The 22,182-nt window shown below is 40.3% G+C and overlaps 2 protein-coding genes across 4 annotated transcripts in view; one reads left to right on the top strand and one right to left on the bottom strand.

Annotated features, from left to right (window-relative positions):
• VEPH1 (ventricular zone expressed PH domain containing 1) overlaps window positions 1-22,182 on the bottom strand; it is a 156,625-nt gene that overhangs the window by 102,032 nt on the left and 32,411 nt on the right. For 2 of the 3 annotated variants that reach the window (XM_063132057.1, XM_063132058.1), the window contains exon 6: window positions 6,099-6,265. In XM_063132057.1, coding sequence (XP_062988127.1) covers window positions 6,099-6,265 — 167 coding nt within the window. Of the gene's footprint in view, window positions 1-5,543; window positions 5,618-6,098; window positions 6,266-22,182 lie in introns of those variants that run through there. The other variant, XM_063132059.1, reaches the window with a different exon arrangement.
• Window positions 14,615-21,483, top strand: PTX3 (pentraxin 3). Its single transcript, XM_063131468.1, has 3 exons — window positions 14,615-14,879; window positions 15,321-15,863; window positions 20,156-21,483. Exons 1-3 carry the CDS (start codon window positions 14,747-14,749, stop codon window positions 20,773-20,775), a joined length of 1,296 nt encoding a protein of 431 aa, XP_062987538.1. The 5' UTR covers window positions 14,615-14,746; the 3' UTR covers window positions 20,776-21,483.

Genomic DNA, 22,182 nt, shown 5'->3' with positions numbered 1-22,182 from the left:
TATGCTAAGAGACACCATCAATCCAGTCCTGCTCCTGGAATAAGAACAGTGTTAAGACATTGGCCTCCACTTTCTCAGGACACACTTGAAATCACACATTACAACTCACTGAACATTTCTGCATCTACTATAGCTTTTCTTCAAAGTGTTCTTGCTTTTTCCCAAGACTGCTAACTTCTGATTCTTTTATTGGGATTCATGGGGATGGCGTAGTCTTTTTCTGGATCAAAGCTGGAGCCAAGAGTTCACACCACCATTGTTCTTAATGATATTGCTCTCCCTTCTCAATAACCCAATCTAACAGCAAAACCCTTTCAATCAAAGAGCATCACCACATGGAGGAAAATTGCATTTACCATCACTTCTCTGCTCTTACGATTGTCCCTCATTACTTCCTCTTTTGAAAGAGGAAGTAAACAAGGTGCACATGGCCCATTCAGTGGGCCGTTTTGATCCCACTGCTTTTCCTGCGCACAGCAGGGGATAGTGGCAACTTCCATCTTTAAAAATAAGTCGGACTTACTGGGGTGATTTTTTTGTTGCGCGAAGAAGGCCAGAAGGGGCAGGAGGCTCTTGGGAGGCAGATGATGTTGTGAGAGGGCCCTGCGAAAATCCGTGAGTGCCCAGTAATGAGCTTGCAATAAAACACTCGTCTGATGGAGCTCAAAGAAAGGGTTTGCCTTTATTTATCACATTTTGTACCCTACATTTTCCCAAGTAACTCTGGGCAGCATATACTGGCATGATCTGATTTGCATCCTCACAACAGCCCTATGTAGTAGGTGATGCTGAAAGATTGTGAGTTACCTAAGGTTACAATAAACTTTATGGTTAATGGGATATTTGAATCCAGATCTTTCCTGCCTGTCCAAGTCCAGCTCCTTATCTGCCACACCGTACCAGTTCTTGACATTGCACATTACTGGCTTTTTGTTTTTTTAAAAAGCCGTTCTTGAAATGTCAGATCACATTTTTATAGAGCAGATCCCAAAGAGCCCCAATGGTACAGCAAACAGACATTAACAAGAGAATGGGAATTATGCTGAAAAGGTGTCATATGACCCAGGCTCCAAACAAAGGCTAAAATAGGCCTCATCAGACTGGAAAATGTTGTTTATAGAAGGAGTTATATTTCCTCTGCAACTATATATTTTGAGAAAGTTCCCTTGACTGCTTTGTGAAGTGGATGTTAAATTCCTGGGTGTATTTTATTTTTTATTTTTTGGAAAGACTGCTGAAATGTATACTCTATAAATTAGGTATGTACCTTGCCATAATACCCTATGCCTCATAAACATCTTGCTTGTGTAACTAGGTGAGCCATACAGAAAATATGAAATGTTTCTGTTCTGTTATTTATTTATTTATTTCGCTAACTCATATTCTGGCAATTATTCACTGCAACGTGGCTTTAAAATCTACTGAAGGCTTTAAAACGTCTACATCTTTACACATGAAAACATAATAATTATGCACAAGGGATGGTTCCCACATCATGAGAAGCCAGGGTTCCTCTGGAAACCTAGCTTATTGTTTATGAGCAGACTGCTCGTAAACACTGCCTGATCGTAAGTGGCTAAACCACTGTGGGTTATCTCTCTGGCTTGTTATGGGAGAGACAAGCCAGAGCTCCAGGTTTATATGCCATGGTAAACAAACCACAGACAAAAGGTCCGTGGTTTGTTTAGCCCCTCCCACTTGCAGTGGAATGCAATCAGGCGCCTGGCACAACCACACTGCTTGTTATTATGATGCACAAGCGTGGTCACTGAGTAGGGAATGTCCAAAACCATAAGACGCTTTAATCAAAAGGCTTAAATATAGAAGGAAGTCCCTTATGCCTTTTTTTCCAAATTGGAAGATGGCAAACTTTATCACAGTACCTGTGGATGCCTTTATGTATTCTGTTACATCACTTCTGATACACTAAAGCATTTGCTTGCTTTAACTCCCTGTTAACGTTGATTGCAGTACATTGGCTAATCTTTCCAATCATCTTTCAGCAATCAGTGAACAGTCTTTTTGGTAGCATTTGTTGAGATGTTATCCAACTCTCTGCAACAACCGTGTAAACATCACTGACTAAAATATGTACTTAGTATAATGTTTTTGATTTGTGAGAATGAAATTAATCAAGTCTTTACTTTCTGTTGTTATAAAGATGTATAAGTAGATTTTGTTGTTTGAGATTATGTAGGAATATATATATATCCTGTACCCAGTAGGAAAAAGCACTGAGAATAGAGAGGTTTTCTTGTATGATAACTTCAGAGTGGCAAATATTTATGTGCAAATATTCTGCAACAGTCAAGGTGTAATCCTAAAGCTGCCCAAAAGCTGGTGAAGGGGCTATTGGATGCAGTGTAATTGTTGCTCCACTAGCAAAGAGGGACTGACACTCGTGGAACAGCAATTACTTACATTGCTGTAGGCCACTAAATATGCCCGCAGAATTTTTCACAGGCATAGATGTCCTACTGGTTCTGTTTCACCGGTGGTGGTTAAAATAGGGCATTTCAAGGTATACCCAGAGCAGCCAATTTTCTGTAAGTTCCTGAACCACTTCAATCCCCAATCACACTACCCCTGGGGCTGGTGTGGTTAGTTAAGAACATAAGAAGTGCCATGCCGGATCAGACCAAGGGTTCATCCAGTGCAGCTTTCTATTCAAACAGGGGCCAAACAGCTGTGAACAAGAAATCCACAAGCAGGATATGAGTGCAATAGCACCCTCCCACCCATGTTCCCCTGCAACTGGTGCATATAAGCTTATTGCCTCTGATCATGGAGGTAGCACATATCCATCAGGACTAGTAGTCTTTGATAGCCTTCTCCTTCAAGAATTTAGCCAACCCCCTTTTCAAGCCATCCAAATTGGTTACTACATCTTGTGGTAGTGAATTCCATACTTTAACTATATGTGCTGTGTGAAGAACTCCTTCCTTTCATCTGTCCTGAATCTCCCATCAAACAGTGTCATGGGATGAATCATAGAATCTTGGAATAGTAGAGTTGGAAAGGGCCTATAAGGCTATCGAGTCCAACCCCCTGTTCAATCCCAGGTTTGAGAGGGGGGGGAATACCTCCCTATCCACATTCTCCAACCGTGCAATTGACTGCAGTGGGGGTGGGGGGGACAGAGAAAAAGAACTGGCAGGGAAGTGGTGGTAACTCTGCCATGGACTTTCCTCCCTCATAGGATTACATCATCATCATCATCATCATTATTATTATTATTATTATTATTATTATTATTATTATTATATAAAACATAGATGGTCCTGCCATTCTGGTGGGTGCTAGCTTCAGCATAATGTTATGCCAATGTGAATCCCCAATGCCAGCATGTCTTTGGTCTCTGATAGTGTAAATTTACTGGGGAGCAATCCTGTCCTCATCTAGTGTTGGTAACTCCGTTGGCCTTATGTTTCTATGGTTCTGATTCTTCAAAATACTTTCTTCGGGTCATTAAAGTAAGAAGAGCTCGCAGGCCATGCATTCTGCCATGGTAGCACTGTCCCCAGGTCAAGGATCCATTTACAGCCTTCCGAGTCAAAGCCATCTGCTTATGTTTTAATAATAATAATAATAATAATAATAATAATAATAATAATAATAATTTATTTCTTAGCCGCCTCTTGAATTGGATTGAGGAGGAGAACAACAGCAAGCATAATATACATAAAATACTAATTAAAAACATAGTATACACTGTTAAAAAACAGTGGGATACTAAAAGTATCCTAAAATTCTACTGGATAGGCCTGCCGGAAGAGATCAGTCTTGATAGCTTTATTGAATGCTAAAAGATTGCCAAGCTGACGAGTCTCCTCTGACAGGCTATTCCATAGTCTGGGAGCAGCAGAAGAGAAGGTCCTCTGAGTTTTGGTTTAGTCTCCCCACACAATATAAGTATTACATGTGGATATGTAATTACAAGCAGTGAATCAGATGAATAAATGCAGAATCACCTAATGGGAAGAGCAATTTACCCACACCAGAGTTAAGTATTAGGGCAGTGGTGGGGAACCTCCTGGGGTCCCAATCTGGCTGTGCCCCAATCCCCCTGTCCACACCCCATTTCCCCCAATGCCATTGTTTCTTGGCTTTTGTGCAGTTCCTCCCCCATTCTAAAAGGTTGAAATGCCTCCCCTAAGGCTTAGTTACTGGCAATAAGGTCTGTAAGCTACAACACTCTGGCCACACTCACCGCTACTTGGTCCCACTGGCAACCTGCACATGGCCAGTTGGACCAAGAAGCGATGAGTGTGACCAGTGGGCACATCCTGCCAGCTGCCCAAGCAGTCCGTGTGAGCGGGAACAGGGGGCGTGAAATCGAGCGGCAGCTTCTTGGTCCCACTGCTTCTTGTTCCAGCCAGTCTCAGAACAAGAAGCAGGCTGGCCATGCTGGTCACCATTGACCAAGAAACAGCTGGCAGATCACCACTGCAGATCACCATTGAGGCCAAGAAACAGCTGGCCACTCACTCACTCGCTCGCTTCCCCACTCTCCTGAAGTCTTGTGAGACTTCCAGGATGAAGTCAGCTGAAGTCTAGCAAGACTTGTCTCAGAAGTCTCATGAGACTTGAGGGTTCCGGGAGAGGCAGGGTGTGCATATGTGCACAATAAAAACAAACAAACAAAAATGGGCGGGTGCTGTTGGGTGGGAGAGTAGGCGGCGGCAGCAACAACAGCAACAGCATGCGTGCTCACTTACAGAGGCAACCTACCTTGGGCCGGGCCTGGTGAGATTATATAGACATAACATGTTCACTGTGCTGCAATAACATAAGAGACCACAAATGCTACTTCTCTGTTCTCCCTTTTTTGTTCCTAATCTCTAAACTATTTTTGAACCCAGGAAAGCTTAATGAAATGTTTAGGTTTCAAGGGCTACTTATTGAAAAGTTAACCATAAGCACCACATCAGATTTATTTATTTTAATTTTAGAAGCTTATATTCCACCTATTTTTCCTAAAAGGGAACTCAAGGCAACAACCACAACCCTAACCCTAAAATGGTAACGTATTGGGTTGTGGCCTGACAAATCTCTGTTGGCAGAGAGTTCCACAAGGTGGGACTAGCAATGTTCTCAGAGGTTTCTTTGATTCCAGCTTTCTGAGTGCAGAAGCCAGAGCTCCTAGTACATACCCTGGAAGCCACTCTCTGTACATGAGGCTTTTACCTTGCACCTTCACAGGGACTCCTGCTTCTGGATTCTTTGCGGGATTAAGATCAGTTCCTTTACACGTGCCTTTTTCTGGGATTTCCCCCCATCATATAACCACTAGATGGCACTGCAGTAAAGCAGAATTGTGCATTTTCATGAGGCTTCTATGGAGAGAGGAAATACTAGACTTCCCTTGTCATGCAAAAAAACCTGTGATAATGGTTACAAAGAGCGGGAGATGCCTTGGAGCAAGATGTTGTTGTCGAAAGGACCTGCACTTCTGAGTGCACAATAAAAGCCTCAGGTAGAAAGGCCTCATAGGGATTTATGACTCCTGCCCTGTGAGTGCTGCTGATGCTGGTAGTGGTGAGATTGACAAGGTCACATTTTGAACAGTAAGTAGGAAACATTAGCTTGCTGTCATCTGAGGAGGGTGGAGGTGTGCCTGAGGGAAAGGGAAAGGAAATAAAAAAATTCGAAGGAAAAAAGGTAAATCAGTATTGCGTTTTGCTCTTCTAGCACAAGAAAAATTGGCAGTTGCTCTGTAGATAATTCGGAGTGCTCTGTGGCATTTCACATGAATTTTTTTAAAAAAATATTTCAATGCCTAATTGGGGGTGCAGTGGAAAAAAAGGGAAAAGAAAGAAAATAATACATTGAACGAATGCCATGTTTTCCAGGAAAACTGGGTAATGGATTTTGTGTGTGTGTGTGGATGTTAAAAGCAAGTCTGTTTTGTGGGGACATGCTCCATCTGGACGCTCCACCTTTGGACATGTGGCCCCTGATAGGTCACCCAACACGGCCCCTGATATGAAAAAGGTTGTGCATCCTTGTCCGATGCAGTTTAAACCCTCAGGAGTTCAGGGAAACACCTGAACAGGAATTTATGAAATTAATAAATATATGAAATTAATAAACTTTACCTCTGGTTGTTTTTTCTTTGCAACTATCAGCAAAAGCCGTAAGAGGTGGTGCTGTTCAGGTTGTTCCAGATGAGACATCAATGCTACCAGCTCTCTCAAGTGGCTGTTAATTGGCTGCACTTGTTTATCATATAAAGAGGGCAATACACGTAGCAGCATGGAATTCCCTGTTAAGAAATTGAGAATAATAAAAAGTAGCCTGCACTGTTTACCTTGACAACAAATGTTTCACTTTGAAATATCACTCAAGCTGAAGAGATAAAGCAATACAAAAATCAGGATATTATTACCCATGATTTCTGGGAACCAACATTTGTGCTGAAACACATGGCACAACAAAAGAAAAATACATTTTCCACCAAGAAATCAAAATATTTTCTAATGCGGAATGCAACTAAGCGAGGCAACATGGCTTGTGTACAAAGCAAACCTGCTTGAATTTTCAAAAATTTGGATATTTAATTGAGCACTAAACCACACTGCAAGAGTGACTGTTAAATGAGCATGAAAAGGAAGGCAAGCCATTGCATTTTAACTATCCTGGATTTACAAAACCTATGTTAAACAGAAATCTGGAAACAATATTTGGTTTTTAAAAGTATACAATTAGCATAAAGGTAAACTGAAATACAACTAGTTAGGATCCAATTTCTGGGGAATGGGTTGCTGGTCGAGCATGAAAAATGAAAGATAACAACCAGGACAAAATATTCTCACACAGTTGTGAGAGTCTGTGTTTGAAGATGTGCGTGCACAATTTAATTTGAAACCAGGCTTCACAGAAAAATCTATAACATGAAACATTGTACAAGCCGACCCTGGAGTGATTGAAGTTTCATGCTGACAACATATGGAAAACATCTGCCTATCACTATATTACATGGTTTCACTCTCTAAATCTTCTAAAACATACTGAAAGCCTCTATGGATTCACTTTCCAGCAAAAAATGTGCATGCTGGCCTCCTATACTTTCATTTTAATTTGCTCACTCACTCTCTTAGCATGGAAGACAACCAGGTCACTCAACAGTTGCAGGATAGCAAAGCTTCAGGCTGTTAGTAGAAACATAACCTACACTCCACCTCCCAACAACCAGTATATGGAATGCCACATATATGGTTTAACATCTCAAAAACAATAGTTAAGTTGTATCTGAGCTCGAAGTCCACATATCTTGGGATAGGACAAAACCAGAGTTACCTTCAGTGAAACACACATCTTTTAATCCTTCTGTCTTTTGTTAACTTTTTAACTAAGGCGTATTCACAAGAAATGCTTAATGTGCCTTTTTGCTGTCCCGCGTTGTGCATGTTTAAATATCAGTGTCACATCCAGATAGTATATATTCTCGATCATTTGGTTTTCCCTGGGATTTCTTCTGGAACATACTGAGAAATAGATGTCACCCCTTCCTGATTAAGGCTCCAGGTCTGGGACCCATAACAAACACATACATTTCTCATTAATGTGATACTAACGTTACCACATTACTCCACACAATGTCTTGATCGACATCCTGAGAAATATTGTCTGCTTCAAGCTTGCTTGTTGCTGCTTGAAGTAGCAAGCTGGAGTGCCTACTAGTGAGATTTATTTGGTAAACTGAAGCACTTTCCCAAGAATACATTTCGTTATCAGAGATGCTCCAGCATCCAGTTTCAAGCAGCAGATTTGTCCTCCATTGTTTGTTTGTTTTGATCTACTCTGTGTACAATTATCCTCAGTAATATTCCACTACATAATATTTATCTCATATTTACTATATCCAAAGTTACTGATTCACTTGATCTATATCTATTACCACAGTAAATCAATGATTTGTCTCTTGTTGTTATCTGTCTTGTCCTTATCCTTCATTGCTATTTGTGCAGGAAACACAATACAGCAGCTCTGGTGCCAATGACATGTCCTGTTCTTTTTCTAGTATAGAAGGATGTCCGAATAGAAAAGGCGCATGGATACCATGTTCCTCTATGGGAAATGGTGATCAGCAACTAATAATACATGCCTTTAAGATTGTGTGTGTTCGCAAGACCTGTAACTGCACACCCATCAGATTACTTGAACTAAATATCATATATTTTGGAGGATATTTAAATGGAACCTCCATATTCAAGAGAGAACAATATTCCTCTAAATACCAGGTGCTGGTGGGACGATTATTGAGCAGCGCCCATTGCTTTCATGCCCTACTTGTGGGTTTCTAACAGCATCTGGCTGGCTACTGTTGGAAGCCAGATTTTGGACTAGATGGATCTTTAATCTGATCCAGCAGACCTCCCTAATTATGATTCAAATGCCTGTTTCACATATTATATCCTACACCAATCATTTCGACATTTTCAGATGTTATGGATAAAATGGTATGTTTTGCATCATTTTGAAAACATGTAGTTATTTTTATTTAAGGATGCTTATAGACTGCCTTGGATTAAAACCAAATATGAACATTTAAATTAATAACAAACTAAAACCATTTTCATCAAGTAAACCACCCTAAACAGTAACCCTGACATCCCTGACCTCGTCCAAGATTGATGTGTCCCTCACAGTGGAATGGAATGGCATCATCAAATTATTTAGTCTAGGAGTGTTTGAGTCAGCAAGAGACTGGGAAGGATTGCCTCAAAGGCCTGATGGCTATCAACTCTTTTCTTACATCACAGTGAGTCAGTCACCACTGCTGACATTGACCTGGACCAGAGACAGGATGCTTCTGATGAAGTAAGATGGCACTAATACAGTGCTATTAGTCTTTTCATGGAGGATCACCACACCTTAGTCTGCCAGGCCTCTTTGAAGCAGTCCATTCTTGCTTTAAATATTCAAATACGGTAATACAGAGGGGCGCCCTGGGACCAGAGACCTGACATTGTCATTATTCATCCTTTATTTAAGCCTCCATAGTGATTTAGAACTAATGATGCATTTCATACCTCCTACCAATAGAAAAAAAAGTGAGCATCAATCTGGGATTTCCAATTTCAATTCTTATACAGCATGTGAAGAGATGTTCATTCTTAAATCCAGAGGTGTCTTTTCATATAAAACTTGGGAAACAGTTGGGTCCTTGTTAATTAAAAGGTGTGAAGTAAAAGTTGACTAATGGATTATTCTATAGGGGAAATGTTTGGCTAATGAGTTATGAGCAGAAAAAGGAAGCATCTCCTGCCTGCCCAGGCTGTCTTTGGCACACTTTCCTGTGATGGTGCTACATAAAAGATACTTTCATATGGCAACATTTTACCCTGTTGTTGATTCAAGACACTACCACCACCGGGTTTCAATTTCATACCCAGTGTATTCTGACAAGTTGATGGAATATCAATATTGATACAGATTTTTGAGAAGTAGTCACCTGTATAATATTCTTGAAGTATGAAAACATGGGACTAGAGGAGGAAGGAAATCTATTTTAGCTGTAGCTAAACTACTACAGAGAATTGCTAGATCTTTTGGAGCCAATGACCCCTTCCTACAGTATCCAGGGGTGGATCTACACTAGTGCCTATTACGTTTTTTCCTACCACTGGAAACGTTTTAATTTGTGTCGTTTTTAAACATCACGGGGCACACTCCAGTATCGTCACGTTACTAACTTTTTGCTTTCCTGGTATTCATTGATTATAGAAGGACACACTGTTTATTTTATTGCTGTAGCTTGTTCTTCGTCGCTGGTCTCTTTGCTCTGCCCACTTCCTGATCTCCTGGCTTCACCTCCCCCCTCCCCCGGTTGATTTTTTAATGAAATTAAACAAATGCTTACATCTGCATCAGTTTTAAATATAAAGAGTTCAAAATCGGCACAGTAATAGCTATTAAGGAGGGCTTTCAGTATACTAATTTTAAATCAGATTGGATCATCCATTGATTTGTTATGATTTTTTTAATGGAAATAAAACAAATGCTTACATCTGCATCAGTTTTAAAGTTAAAGAGTTCAAAATTGGCACAGGGGCAGTTCTTATGAGGGCTTTCAGCATACCAAATTTTAATCAGATTGGGTCATCCATTGATTTGTTATGATTTTTTAAATTTCCTCCTCAAGCCCTTTGGAGCTTATAGTGCACTAGTTTTAGGCACCGAAAGGAAGTATCCATGCCCTCAGGAAAGCAATTGGCTGACAATCGATGATTCAAAAGTCAGTGAGATACAGCTACTACGATGTAAGGGGGCACATACTTGCAATGCTATTTAAACGTCACAGCAGAAGAAATACAATGAAAGGAAGGAAGGAAAATATGACGACGATAAAATGTAAGAACCATAGCATCATGTGACCCAATAAGTTATCACAACCCTTCCTTAACATTTTATTTATTTATTTATTTATTTATTTATTTATTTTATTACATTTATATACCGCCCCACAGCCGAAGTGCCCCCACTTTCCTGAGGGCATGGATACTTCCTTTCGGTGCCTAAAACTCTCTGGGCGGTTTACAACAATTAAAAATAGTAAACATTAAAAGTATACAAAAATTAAAAAAACATAAAAAACAGTATAAAAACAACAGTTTTAAACTATTAGTGTAGATCCCATCCAGGTGAAGGAGCTACATGTGATTACAGTCTTGCAGGGCTGCATTGCTGTACCCACACCTGACTTTCTGCACATTGGCCTGACTTCATCCCCTGATCTCCATGTGTTGAGTGAAGGTGTAAAGGGGGATCTGGCTGTATTCATGAAGGCTCTTCCACACTATTGGGAACCCCAGGCTATCCTTTAATCACATGATGTCCTGTGGTATGGATAAAGCATAAAGAGGCTACTTTTGAGGTCTGCTCTCACTTCACTCTTATTTCCTCAGAAATATGCATTGAAACAAGGGTTGTGATCCTTTCCAGTTTACACAATTCAAAACGGATAGGAGGTGCATGTATTTTGTATCTTTACTAGAGATCTTCTTTCTCAGCAGGAATAATCAACCATGAGACAATTAACAGATGGTATTATATATTCTACCAGCAGTCAATGTCTATACCACTTGTCCTATGTAAACAGCCAATGAGGTGAAGCCTTAGGACCATGGGATGTAAGGAGGGGGATTTCCACTCCTTGCTACCATCCTGACAAAACTGGGGTCTCTGAAGCTACTATTTGCATTTCAAAGGAAGCTGCGATTCTGAAAGCTCGTTTAACCTAAGGTTGATCTGAATTTCCACATCGCAGAAATTTTGTGGTTTCACGTCCGGGGTGAAACCCACCCTGAAGATTGGGAGGGGCTGATATTCATGTGGGGGTTGGAATGGAGTTTCAGGTGAGAGGTGTACCTAAAAAATGCAGAGAGAGAGAGAGAGAGGACAGGGTGGGGGAGAAAGCCATTTGAATTTTTGTTTGCGGGTATTTAGTATCTTACAGTTATGAGCTCATTCAAGAACTTTTCATCCATTTCATCTTTTTAGAAAACTTAGTTAAAAGGTAAAAGCCACATTGAGTGGCTAGGAAGTGCGGCTCTCACTGGGCGCTGTCAAAATGGGGCTGAAGGAATGCCTGGAAATGATGCTGCATATTTATTTTGTGTTAATGATGCTGCATATTTATGTTGTGTTAATGATGCTGCATATTTATGTTGTGTTGTTTCCAGGAACATTGTATGAAAAACAAGATGGCTGCTCCCATCAGTGGGAGCAATCATCTTTTTAATATTAACAATGCCTCAGGGAATGATGCTATGTCATGATATAACATTGTTCCCATTTAGCCATTCTTTTATTTATTTTTTATTTATTTATTTATTTCATTTATATACTGCCCCATAGCTGAAGTGATTTACAAAAGTTAAAAACAGTAAACATTAAAAACCAAAATTATACAAAATTTAAAAACCATCAGAAACATAAAAACAACAGTATCCATTTACCCATTTATTTGTAATTTACTGGGTGCCATTATTTTATCATGTAAATGGAAGATTTACATGATAAATTCATTTTACCAATGAAGAATGCTGCCAGGCCGCCCCAAACTGCTCTGCTACCAGTTCAAGCAGCAGCAAAGCTATTCTTAATTAAAAGAAAGTCTGTGAAGCTCACTGTCACCTTGTCTAACATCATAAGTGACCCCCCACATTAGAACTTCTCCAAACCATCACAAGCGTCTCCTCAACGTCCCCAGCTCAATTTCCCAGAAGACAACTAGCCCCACAAAAGGGGAGCATTTTTGTTACAGCACTAGTATCAACATGGGATAGCAAAATTCAGGTTGTAAGCACTCAGGTCTGATTATACACTACTACTCAAAACCTGCAGCTCCATGTCTTCCTTTCCTGTCCTCTCTCTCCCTCTTCCAATAATATTTAGTAAACACACAACAACACTACATTGCAATTTCTCCCTTCGTTTCACTGGCTGCTACTTGTAGGCATGGAAAATTTTTGGCATTGTGACATGAATTTTGTTTTATTTAGAACATCATTGGGCGAGAGGGGAGGATGAGACTTGGGGCAACCATGCAACTCCTCTCACATCTAGCTCCAGCCTTAGAACTTATGCGTAGTACCTGTCTAGATGTGGAGCCATATATAAATGTTGTAAATAAATAAAATAAAGAAATAGTATGTGAAAAAGTAATTAATTCCTGTTTAGTCCTCGCACAGTGAGTCTTTCTAGAATATCCTGATTCTCATGGAACGCACAGGAAAAAGTTCTTTTCAAGCCCCCGTCTATAGAATAGGGGGATTGCTCCTCATTAAATATAAACCCAAATTTTCATTGATTCGAATCTAGGTAAATAACATCACACTACAGTAGCAACTGTGATTTATCTCCTGAATTTTTTTTGTAGTGCTGTTATTAATGCACACATTTGCATATACAATATGGAAGAGAGAGGAGGGAAGCTATAAATTTTATATGCGAGGTTCCACAGATTCATAGACGAGACAAATCAGGAGGGGGAAAAGGAATGAGGCAGCAGAGGAGGATGCGAGAGGGGGACTGAACACGTCTCCTCCCTCTGGCTACCCATTTCCCCCTCTTTATTTTAATAAGCTCTATATGCAGAGCTCTGCAGAATCATAGAATTCAAACTGAAAGCGGCATGAAGGAACGAGGCAGCCGATAGGTGGGAAGGCGGGAAATCAGCCAATCACTTTGTCCTACTCTCAAAGCTATGCCCACATTTCAAAATGCAATTAAACTTCCCCAACGATGCATAACCATAATGCAGTGCAAACTCGGATGTGATCCCAAAGTTGCGGTAAATCGCAAATGCAAATATGCGCATTATCGCATTAAAAACCTGGCGCTACGGCGAATGGACGGCTGTGTCATGTGTCCTGAAAAACGAATATGCACATTTAGGTTGGGCTACAGAAGCCGTATAGACAAGCCCCAAGTACACTACACAAGTACATGAGGAGATCATACAGATAACTAAGTATCAATTGGAACAAGCTTTCATAAGCAATTCCTGCTCTCTAATCACCCTTCCTTTTACCCTTGAAATGTTCAAATGGATCAAGTGTGAGCTTTAATCATTCGTTTTTAATCTCTGTTGCTCAAACTCCTGTTTAACCAGGGCCAGACCTACACCAAGCAGGATATGACACTTTGAAAACGGTTTGAAAACTGTATATGTAATGTGTCCTGGGCCTGAACAGTTATCATAACCCTTATAAACTGTTATAAGCAGTAGTGTAGATCCTGCCTAGGGATGAAGAGGGTGCTCTTGAGTTAATCGTATTCTCTGAGCCTCAGCATCTCATCTGTAAATTGGGAAGCATAATGACCACTCCGGCAGGGTTTTTATGAGCGTCTCCTGCATAGATGAAATCAACAAGTGAAAAAGATGTTGCGGGGGACAGGAAACACATCCAACGCCTGGCACATTGTGAGCAGCAATGTTCCCTAGTTCTCATTCACATAAACACCTCGTGATCACTTGATCACCAGTGTTAGGGAGAAGAAAATTATGTCCCACTGGTAATATTTGTATATTTCCCCCTCCCTGGAGTGAATAGCAGCCATACAGTGCTAGGGGAAAGGGGTCTCCTTGCAACATATGGACCTTCTCTATAAACAACCCAATATAGTAATTAATAACTCATAATGATATGTATGGCTATGTATCAATCATTGCATTTTTATATCCAAGAACGTTCCATTTGGGAACTACACATTAATACAAAAAATGTGTTCAAGTCTGGAATGATACCAAGACAGCTCTTGAAATTCCTCTCTTTCCTTAATTCAGAAAATTTACAATTTCTTTATTTCCTTTGCTTTTCATCCTTCAGAACAATCCATGCGTTTTTGTTTTTTTAAAAAATATGAAAAGATCTAGCCCCCAGGGAGCTTTGCAATTTGCAAGAGCAGTTTTTCCATCGTTTCTCTCCTTACACTCCTCGCTAATCCACCCACATTTCAAACTTTTAAGGTTTAGGATTGTGCAACCTCCACGCCTCCCCCTCCTCACAACTCCCATCCAAAAAAAAATTAATAATAACCAGAAGCACTCCTATTACACAGCACCAGCATAAGCATTACTCATTCATTCAAGTTCAGGCACTCTCTCAGTATTATTTAAGGGCTTTCTGCAACTCCCTCTCTTAGAATCATCTCTGCTCCGTCTTACTAGAGACCTTTCATTCAGAAAGACGCTGAGACTTTTAAGGAGGCAGCAGGGGAATCCTATTTTAAAAAAATGTTTTCTTTTGTGATCCTGTTTTTTGCTCTCTGCTCTTTCTCATTTACTCAGAATCAGGATGATTATGACGACCTCTTTTTCCTGAATTTTGACAATGAAGTAGAAAGTGTAATTCCTGCAACAGAAGAAAGTAAGTAGGGGGTGTTTTTTGGGTTTTTTGCCTATTTCCTCCAGACTTTAACTACAAGCTAGCTGTTTCTGCAGCTTCAAAAGTAATAGCATTTGGAGTTCATGTTTCTTATACCTTCACTGCCATAAATGCTGTAGCCGGCAGACCCAAAAATAGCAGTCAGTTTACAAGATCTCCATTTAGCATAGGTGAAAGAAGAAGCAGGCAGATCTCTTAGCTCTTTTCTCTATATCCCTTTTATAATGCTGAGATCAGCCAAAACACCATCACTATTTGAACAAGTCATTACCCTTGTCTGGCTGGGCGGGGGGGGGGACAGTGGTAGTTTTGGAGCATGCAGAGAATCAGGGAATGCTTATTTCTTTAAACAGCACCTTTGCTTAAGGAAATATAACCAAGCCCAGAAATATAGTGTAACAGATGCTGTGTATTCTACTCTAGCTATTTCATGCGACTGTCAGCGAGAACACACAGAATGGGACAAACTCTTCATTATGTTGGAGAACTCCCAGATGAAAGAGAACATGCTCCTACAGTCCCTCGATGAAATCCTTAAGGTGGAGCTGCAGACGCTGCGAGGGGAAATGCTCCAGTTTGTGGAAAACTTTGCTGGGACATGCACCACCTACATTGAGAAGGCAACCTCCCGGATCTCGAGCCAAATGGACCAGAGGCTGGGAAAGGACAATGCAGACGCTGAGGACCTTTTGGGGATGCTTCAGGAGTCCAAGCAAGAAAAGATCCTCAGAGAGATTCTGCAGCTGAGCCAAAACGTGTCCCACAGACTCAGCCACTTGGAGCATGCTTGGCAGAGGAGAGTCGAAATGGATGCTCAGCAGAGGGGCTTGTTGCAGAAAGATAGAGTGAGCAACCTGGCAAGTGGGGATGATTTCATTCTGAAGTCACTGTGGCAAGAGCTGCAGGAAACAAAAGCTGAGCTGAAAGAATCCCAGAAAAGGACCACACAACACTTGTTGCCAGTTGGTAAGTCAAATTCTATTGGCAATGCTACTAACACATTTCATAGCCATTGCAAAACAACGACGTCAGACAACTCAGTTAAATGCCCAATGCCTTGACTATACAAGGGGAAGCATTAGTGTGAAGTCTGAGAGAATCCGTATTGTGTGGGAGCCAGCTGTCTTTAATAGATGCTCAAGTTATATGGTAGGGCAGCCAAAGAACATGAACACACAACATGAGAACCATTTACAGTATGCACAGTTTCCACTAAGATGGTGCAGCTGGGATTGTATTAGATAGTGCTGAACATAACACCAGTGCTTATGGCAGGATCTACAGTACTGCTTTATAATGGTTTATAATGGTTTTGACAACTGTTTGGGCCCTGGACACATTATATATACCATTTTTCAAAGTGTTATATCCTGCTTGGTGTAGATCTGGCCTATGTTTGACCAACAGAAAGGCTCCTAAGCTGATCTACAAACATAGCTAGCTAATGCATTTGCATGACCGTAATGTTTTCTTGCATATTATTTCACAGTCACAGACTTCCACCTTTAACTTACTTTGCAAAAACAGTAACAACATTTCACCAATAACCCGATTCTCTTCCATCTTCAGCCCTTTCCCTTCCTCCCCTCACTGAGTAACATACCTACTACCTCCTTCACAGCATTCCTCAGAGGCTACTTCTGAACAAAACTTGACCCTGTGAGCTCACTGATTATGTCAACAGGCTATTCATCAATTCTCATGCTTCAGGGCATAAACAGATTCTCCACAGGGGCTCAGGAAGGTGGAATAGCTTTCACCCTGGGCAGCTTTACTGCATAGTGATACATCACAAAGATTTCCCTCCAACCTTTCTTTGAAATACCAGACCATTCAAGTCCTTTGGTAGCCAACCACTAGCAGTTAACCATATCTATGTTATGATTCATGTTAAGATTAACAAAAGAGCTGTTTACATAAAAACAACTTTCAAATTTATTCCCTCTGCAATTTACAGACCAACTAGGACCTCTCGAGACAGCTATATGTGATACTTAGCTGAAATAAAGACAGGAAGCATATATATATATTAAAAAAAATTAAAGGTAGTAGAAATGTTGGCATAATATAGAAATAATGGCACAGGCCTTTTAGATCTAACCACAGTTTTTGGGCTCCTGCTATTCTTTGGCGTTAATGGTACAACTGCATGAAGTTTTTGTTTGGCATTATCAATCACTAACCAATTACCAATCATATTACCAAGCAACAGCTGCCTGTGAAATTGAAACATAAAAGTTGCTCTTATTTTATTTGAATACAGTGGAGAGAAGATGTAAGCAGTTGGCTGAATAACCCACGCCATGTGTTATGCATTCACTAGGCCAAATAAATGAAGTCTTATTGCACAGATATATATCCTCTCATATACTTCAATAGAAAACAGCAATGGGAGAATAGAGTCTTCAAATTCATCAGAAAGTTTATAAGAACAATAGTCAACAGCTAAAACATTTCCAAATGTATTTGGAAATGGGGGAGGGGGGAAGCATCCTAAAGTTTACCTGTCTATAGAAATTTCTAATGTAATCAATTCAAAACTGTCAGGGAAAATATTGTTTAATTAGAAAAAATGCCTTCTAACACAGATGATGCTAAACTGCTAATGGGTACACATTAATTATCAAAATATGAGACCAATTTAAAACCTAGTTGTTCGAAACACATTTTTGTGGGCATAGTCCTTTCTATTTTGGAAAGCCCTACAACAATTCCTAAAAGCCTATAAAAAACCCTTCATGATCCTTTATTTTGATGGGTGGGGTAGGGAATTATTACTAATGGTTCATGGTTTCTTAATTAACCTTCCTTACTAAACGTGGATGTATCAAATTAACACTTCCTTTTGTAATAATTTTATCACTCACACTCATGATATAAAGGTGAAATAATTCATTTGGGTTTCATTTGTGCAAAAGCAATCATGAAGGCATGACCCAGTCAAAGGTAAGCACTTTTAACATCTTGATTTCAATGGGAGAGTTATGGCACAATTAAACATACAGCTGATGCAGGCCTGTAGCTGTATGTGGCAAACCTCCATCTCATCCTTCTCTTTCCCTGGCAACATTTAGTAATGCAAAATATGTGATTTGATGCATCATTGTGTTGCAAGTTCCCTAACCACCACCACCACCACCCCTCATTCCATTTCATTGGCTGCTGCTTGAGAGATGGGAAAACTCACAATGTAATGATGTCACAGATGCTTCACATTACTAGATGTCATAGGGGAGAGAGAAGGAGAAAGAGATACTGGTTGCTGTTTTCAGCTGCCATCACATGCTGGCTGTAACATGTCATTTGGGCTTCAAACCGAAACTCCTAAAATTAGTGGGACATAAAAATGCTTAAATTTGCCTGGATTATTTTCTGCATTTTCCCCCCAACTATGAAGTTAGTGTTAAGTCCAGTATAACTCCAATGAATTCATAGGACCTGTTCTTAATTCAGACTAACTAAAGCCAGAATTTGGTCCCATATGTTTTGATAGCAGGGAGGAAAGTCATAATTTGATTAAGAACAAGAAGAGTAAATTTTTGAAATACCCCACAGATCTCTCTGGAAATCTTTTCTAAAAGAGTTTTCAGCAACTGGTTTTGATTTCTCACATCTCCTGGATTCCTGCCAGGTTGACTCTTAAGGGGTTTTCTGATCACACTATTGCTGGTGTCATATGAAGCTGGTTTTAATTTTGCTTACCCCTTGATAAATAAAGTTAGAAAGCCTACTAATTAAAAAGCCATGTCTCTACACAGAACTTTTTGCTCTTTGAAGAAGCATCCCTGCAGAATCATGACCCAATGGCCCACTTCTCAGTGGTCAAAAAGTGTTTACACAGACTTAGAGCTCAAAGCCCAATAAGGGAAGATAGAAAAAGCCTTTTAATTCTTACACCTATGGTTTCAAGATTCATGTTAGCTCTTTAGATCCAGGAACATGGAATGCAATGTTAACTGATTATACATAGTAGTTAGATAACAATATATCTCAAGTTCCTTTAATCACTTTTCCCAATAGTATTACCTGAAATTGAAAAAAATCTGTCATGAATATCAGTGTGTCAAAGTTCTTGAAATTTAGTATCATACATATCCATTACTTATTAAACCATTGCATGATTATATGCATAAGCAAACAAGTCATCACAGAATAATCACCACAGATAGACCTTTCACACAATCTCAAATTAAAACAAAATACTTTCAGAGGGGACATGACATTCAGCTGAGAAATGGTGAGAAGAGGTCAAATCATGGGCATGCCTATTTATATATGGTATACATCACAAGTAAAGCCCTTGTGTGTAAGTCAATGAGAGCTGTTTGTTTTTCATGGAGATATGCTGTAGTAGGATTTATGAAAGCCAAGTGTGTGTGTGTGTGTGTGTGTGTGTGTGTGTGTGTGTGTGTAACCTATGGGAATCATGTGGAGTTTTACTGAAATAGTTGGAGGCCAGGTTTTTTTGAGAAGCTCAGCCCAAAGGTACATAGAGTAGAATCCCCAAACCCTGCTTGTCAACCCTGGACCCATAGATCATAAACACCACAGCCATTATTTGCTCAGTGTACAACAGTGCAAACTCTTTGCAAACATAAGTGTGAACATATCTCAGTAGTAGAGTGTATGCTTTGCACGTGGAGGGCAGAATCCAATGGGGTGCTTATGCTCCTGCCTCTTCTCTTACGCCCTGCCGATTCTCTTGTGCAAGTGGGACTCACCACTTACGCAATGGTGGTTTAGTGCTACCAGGGCAACCCAAAATGTGCAGAAACACTTGTTTCTGGAAGGAGGCATGTCAGTGGAGCTCCCATAAGGGAGCTCTGCTAACCTGTCTCCTTCCAGAAATGAGCGTTTCCACTCATTTCAGGGCTTCCCCTTGGAAGCATTCAAACTCCCTTGCATAAGTGATACTTGTGCAATGAAGTTGTCTGACAGTTACCTAGAATCATAAAATCATAGAACACTAGAGTTGGAAGGGGTCTATAAGGCTATCGTGTCCAACCCCCTGCTAAATGCAGGAATCCACCTTAAAGCATCCCTGAGAGATGGCTGTCCAGCTACATCTTGAATGCCTCCAGTGTAGGAGAGCTCACAACCTCCCTAGGTAATTGGTTCCATTGTCGTACTGCTCTAACAGCCAGGAAGTTTAACCAATTATATTGTTCTATGTTAATCTCAGCTGCACATTAACCCTGTAATCAATTTAACTAGCTGATAACTTTTCTGTTAACTTTTCATTTCTGTTATTTTTGCAGGTTGTGAGACGGCCCTTTTATTCCCAATGCGTTCCAAAAAGATCTTTGTGAGTGTTCATCCAACTGCTGAAATGATGCTCTACTCCTTTGCTGCCTGCATATGGGTTAAAGTGACTGAAATGCTGGACAAAACTATTGTGTTCTCATACGGAACAAAGAGAAACCCCTATGAAATCCAGCTTTACCTGAGCTATGATTCTGTTGTTCTTGCTATAAGTAATAATCTCAACAAGATAATTGCCCCAAATGTCATCTCTTCTGGAGAGTGGACTCACCTCTGTGGCATCTGGAGCACAGTTAATGGAAGTACATCATTGTGGAAAAATGGAAAGGTTGTGGCAGCATCCTCAGAAATAGCTGAGGACTACATCATTCCAGATGGTGGGATTTTGCAGATTGGCCAAGAAAAGAATGGCTGCTGTGTTGGAGGTGGTTTCAATGAATCTTTAGCTTTTTCTGGAAAAATAACTGGCTTTAATGTTTGGAACAGAGTCCTCAGTGACAAAGAGATAACAAGACAAGCGGGAGAAGAATCATGTAACAGCCGTGGCAACATTGTTGGGTGGGGAGTCACAGAGGTTCTGCCTCATGGAGGAGCTCAGTATGTCTTTGGGCCCTGAATGAATGCTGTACAAAACTATATAGAAACTTATTGAACACAAAGAATCTAGCAAACCTGACTATTTAATTTTTTAAAGGCTGCTCACATAATACAGCTTCCACAGAGAAATCTCAGTAGAAAAGCAGTGGGATAAAGAGAATTGCCTAATTCTTGAGGTACCACTTAGTCTTAGTTTACACAGGAACCTGTGAATGAGGCACCACATGGAAAGATGCCTTCAGGTGACTGTAGGAGTCACACCATGTCACTCCAGTTTCCATGTTCATCTAAGTCCAAAAAGGAGAAAGGTGCTGCCAGAGGGAGGGAACGTAGGCAAGCAGCTTTGGGAGCAGATTGGAAGATAGTTCTTCACAAGAGGCTGCAGCTGCTTTCAGAACAAGTAGCTGCTAAATCATCAGGAGGCATTCTCACTCCACAAAGCCTCATTCACAGGAGTACATAAACAGCTGTCACAGGGAGCAATGTCTTCCATGTGGCAACATTACACCTACATCTGCTCTTAAATATATCTCATGAGAAGTTAGTACTGTAAACATGCCACTCTAAAGTGAGGTATGGATACAACATGGTCTTAGCAAATATAGTTAAAACATAATCAAAAGGAGATTTCGAACATACAGAAGAATTATATTGGGAAACTATTCTTAATGCAGAGGTTGCTCTCACTATAGGTGGGATCCAATGCCATGCGAGCGGAAGGCCACTCATGCAACAAGAGTTGCACTCATGCAACTCAACTTCCTGATTCCTCCTCCCCTGTACGGCCCACCAATCTGCTCTATGGGGTCCACCAACCCTCCAGGGTAGATTTGGGGGGAGCACCAGGGTGGTGGGGCGGGGCAGGGAGGATGGATGGATGGATGGATGGAAATCTGTTCCGACAGATTCCCTTCTGCTGGCGGAACAGTACCATTGGGTCCAACGCCCTGAGTTTAATCCTTCTGGAAATCTGGGGACAGATTTTGGCTAAAGAACTTTCTTTACTTAAGTAAATATGCAAGCAGATGGCTGGAACTGTTTATCTACAGAGCTAAAGTTATGCTGTCTTCTAGGGGCCTCCTGTTTGTAGAATTTATATTATTAATGTGAATTTTGCAGATGAACCATATAAGCGTCATGAAGCAATATTTGCTGGTTTTGTTCCTTGTTACTGGTAGTACACCTTAATAAACCTAGTGCCTTGTCAAGATACTATTTATACTGGAAATCAATATAGCATTCAGATTATTTCAGTTTTCTTGTGTGAAATGGATATAGCTGTACTATATTGTAAATTGATTTTGTACTATTGTTGAAAGTATTTTTTATAAAATTGTACTGTAAATAAAAAATCCTTTATCCAACTGACATTTCCTATAATTTTCTTCAAGAGGTTTGATTTCTGAAACAAGCACAGAGTTGGAAT

The sequence above is a fragment of the Elgaria multicarinata genome, chromosome 8, assembly GCF_023053635.1.
Source record: "Elgaria multicarinata webbii isolate HBS135686 ecotype San Diego chromosome 8, rElgMul1.1.pri, whole genome shotgun sequence".
NCBI lineage: Eukaryota > Metazoa > Chordata > Lepidosauria > Squamata > Anguidae > Elgaria > Elgaria multicarinata.
The sequence above is the reverse complement of the archived record's forward strand: the minus strand, read 5'-3'. Positions and strand labels throughout refer to the sequence as shown.